Source organism: Poecilia formosa, unplaced genomic scaffold, assembly GCF_000485575.1.
Source record: "Poecilia formosa unplaced genomic scaffold, Poecilia_formosa-5.1.2 Scaffold208, whole genome shotgun sequence".
Taxonomy (NCBI): domain Eukaryota; kingdom Metazoa; phylum Chordata; class Actinopteri; order Cyprinodontiformes; family Poeciliidae; genus Poecilia; species Poecilia formosa.
In genome coordinates, this window is record NW_006800147.1 from 234,477 (window position 1) to 238,281 (window position 3,805).

The 3,805-nt window shown below is 37.0% G+C and overlaps 1 protein-coding gene across 2 annotated transcripts in view; it reads right to left on the bottom strand.

Annotated features, from left to right (window-relative positions):
- Positions 1-363: 363 nt before the first annotated feature.
- dnajb4 (DnaJ heat shock protein family (Hsp40) member B4) overlaps positions 364-3,805 on the bottom strand; it is a 9,211-nt gene continuing 5,769 nt past the window's right edge. For both annotated transcript variants that reach the window (XM_007567400.2, XM_016679355.1), the window contains exon 3: positions 364-1,339. In XM_007567400.2, coding sequence (XP_007567462.1) covers positions 1,109-1,339 — 231 coding nt within the window. In that variant the 3' untranslated portion in view covers positions 364-1,108. The remainder of the gene's footprint in view (positions 1,340-3,805) is intronic.

Sequence of the window (3,805 nt, forward strand, 5' to 3'; positions counted from 1 at the left end):
ATATCTTCTAGTAAGAATCAACTGGCATAGTTTTAGCTTCACCAAAATGTCTTTTTTCCTATTTAAAAAAGGAATTTCATTATTTGATTTTATCTTTTAATGAATTTCTAATATTTTATAAAATAGGCTTATGTGCTTAAATGAAAAATATGTTGAATTTGCCAATTTTTTTTATTATTTGACTAAAATAATCGTTAATTTCAGACCAGATAAATAAATAGATGGACAGATAGGTAGACGTATAATGAGTGAAGTGGCACCCCCTACTGGTAAAACATTAATGCCCCCGGTGTTGGCATTAGCAGCTGAACATGAGCAGCTGACACCAGGACAGCTATATATAAACACTCATTATAAAGTACATTCAGCCAAGATATATTTAATTTTCATCTTTGCACATCAAAAAAGTTAACCGTGTGTTTTACAACATCAGAAAATTCACATTTTACTATCAAAATATAGATTAAATTACATGTAGATTCCATTTTATCATTAGACTCAATGTAGAGATTTAATTTCCAAGGGCTGCAAAGAAGCCTTTTTTGCAATACTGCTACACAGACTACAGATATTCCTAGGCAGCAAGCTGTGAAGCAATCATAACCAATACACAGCTTATTTTTTTAGATTATGCTTTTGAAATTCAAGTCCTGCATGTAAAAGGTCCAAAAATGTGTCAAACAATATCTAAAACTGAACTAAGTAACTTGCACCACAACTAGCATGAGAGCCTCTGGTTTAAAACTCACAACAAAAGAGATTCAAATCTGAAGATTGCCTCTAATGAACACCAGGAGAAAATCAAAACTTTCTGTTCAGTACAAAAGTTTTCCCCGCATCACAGGGATTTCTGGCAGCCATCTCCAACCAAAGGGCCACTTACATAAAGTGTGCAGATTCACATAACAGTCAGAGCTCAAGCAGTCTCTCACTTGCACTTGTATCAGCTTGGCAGCATGCACAATATCTATAAAAACAACAAATAGCTCAAAAATAGAGGCCGCACATTCATCGGCTGGGGGTCCATCTGTGCACTGTCGGAACTGTCCTTGTGGGAAAAGTGTCTCTCGACTGAAGTGACCGCTTGCTCAGTCCTCGTCCTCTTGTCCTATGTGGGTAAGTGCCGCTTCAGCACGTCCTTGGCGTTCCCGGGCAACGTCTCCGGAAAGTTCACATCAAACTCTACCACCAGATCTCCCCTCTGGTCGGGGTTTTTGGGTAACGGGAGGCCCTGTCCAGCTACGATTTTCCTCATGCCAGGTTTGATGACGTCGGTGATCTTCATGTGAGACGTCTTCCCGTCTATGGAGGACACGGTGACGGAGCATCCGCACAAAGACTGCAAAGAAAAGCGATTAAGGTATTAGGGAGGATCAAGAAAGAAAATCTAGAAAAAGAAAAAGACCTAAAACATATTGAAAAAAAAAGCACATTACATAATTAATATCCGAGTCTTGAAGCACATTTTGCAAAACTGAAGTTATTATCTTTTCACCTACAGAGGATCGATCTAGAGTCAACGCTCAGCTTCAGTTATTACAGCTGGAAACTAGACATCAGGCCCGAAAACTGGGTGTAGTGATGGAGTCAGACCTGAGCCTTCAGAGCCACATAAAGATAGTTACAAATCCAGCCTTTTATCCCCTGAAGAACATTTCCAGAAACAGAGGACTAACGTTACAGCAGGATCTAGAGAAACTCATCCATGCGTTTATCTTTAGTCGCAGTTATTACTGGAACAGAGTCCTTACAGGTCTGACTAAGTTGATCCAGAACGCTGCTGCTGGTGTCCTGACTAAAACCAGGAAGTTAGATCACATCAACCCAGTTCTAAAGTCCCTACGCTGGCTCCCTGTAGCTCAGAGAATAGACTTTAAAATACAGCTGTTAGTTTATAAATCACTGAATGGCACAGCACCCCAATACATTAAAGATCTGCTGTTGTCATAGCAACCTTCCAGACCTCTCAGGTCTTCTGGTTCTGCTCTGCATCCCCAGAACCAAAAATGGAGAAACAGCATTCAGCTTCTATGCACCACAAATCTGGAACAAGCATCAACACATGAACAGCTCAGTCCTTTCTCCTTGACTTAACATCCATCATTTTTTGGATTAATGACTGGATTTCAACAAGTGGAAGTATGAAATGTGCCTTTTTTTTAAATTGTTGTTTAAAAAGTACAGTCCCGACAACATATGGTTTTTTTCTTTGTAGATTATCACATAGATTCAAATGAGGAAATTGATGTCTGAAGAGTTTAAGCAAAAAATTTGCATCCTGTTGGTAACAAAACACAGCAATGTACCAGTTTGAGACTATACTAGCATTGCAGAAATAATTATTGCTTTGTTGTTGGTTAATTACAAGTTGCCCCATGTAATTATCAACCTCCACTTTCTGAATTTATTTGAATTTCTAATGATAGAGTTTCCTAGTTTCTTTTAAAATCCAGCAATGTGATAAAAGCAGCATTTTGGCCAAATATATTTTTCTGCTGCTTTAAGCCCAAGCAATGGGGATGACTTTAGTTTACTTGGATTATTTTATAATTATATTAAAATCTTCCAGTTAAAATCACTTTTTATAACAAAGTTTCATTATGTGAAAAATAAAGCTTTCATTACTTTTTAAAACAATTATGGTAATAACTAAATACACCAATGATTCAATAGTTTGAAAACCACATTTAAAAGCAATACCTTGTACTTTATATAAGGTTTTCATAGGCTTGCTTCTTAATTACTCAGTTTCTTAACAGGGTTTCAGTCAAGCTGAAGACTGAACTTGACTGGACCATTGCATTAATTTGATTCTTTTTCAGTCAATCTGCTGTAGAGGTGTTGGTGTATTTTGGACCATCATGTGCCCCACATTAGACAGAATAAAATATCTTGCATATTTTAATGTATACCCAAACCGTCACTGTACCACCTTACTGTTTGTAAGAGTTTTTACTGTTTGTCATTTTTTGGTTGAACATTTCTAGGCTTCGACCAAAATAGAACGTTGTCCAAAGAACGTTGAACCATTTTATGTCTTACTCAGATTTGCAATCCTAAATGCCATACAGTGAACCTCCACCTAAAATATATGAAGTATTTGTAAAATATATTTGGGAAATGAAAATACTTTGCGGCAATGCTAGTTAACACACTATTTTGGGGTGTTGGCATAGCAGCTGATCTGAGAGAGGTATTTATTTTCCTTCATGTTGATTGGCTGAAACCCGCAGGAGCGAAGATACGAAAGACCGTGGACGTTAACTTCCCCGGTGGCGCCAAGATGGCTTCCACTGTACGTAGTGAAGCATATGAAGGTATATTTGGTGATTTAACTATTAAAATAGGAGCTTATAAGCATTTTTAGAGGGAATCTCAAATATTTGCTGATTTTGGCTAGTCGGGGGTAGTTACAGTCGCTAACCTTCCTGAATAGCCGGAGGCTTTTATCATATTGATCCTAGCCAGACTTAACGTTTTCAGTTGTTTTCCATTAGTACCGCCCTGAACCTTAACATTTTACTGCACTTTACGAGAATCTGAGATGGTGGTGTTAGTTTTTATTTTTATTTTTTGCATTCCTTTTAATCATTCCTGTACACCATCTGACCTTTGGGTGAATTTGCTGGAAGTAAAGTACTTCTAGTAAATATATTCCATTTGTGAGTAATATTTTTGAATTCAGAATGATGACCTTTTGCATGAAAATTAATTACCTTACAATCTTTCTCAGAGTTGATTTTCTATGTTAATTAATTTCATGATTTGTTTGACTATTATATTCTCCAAGTTATGTTTAAAATGC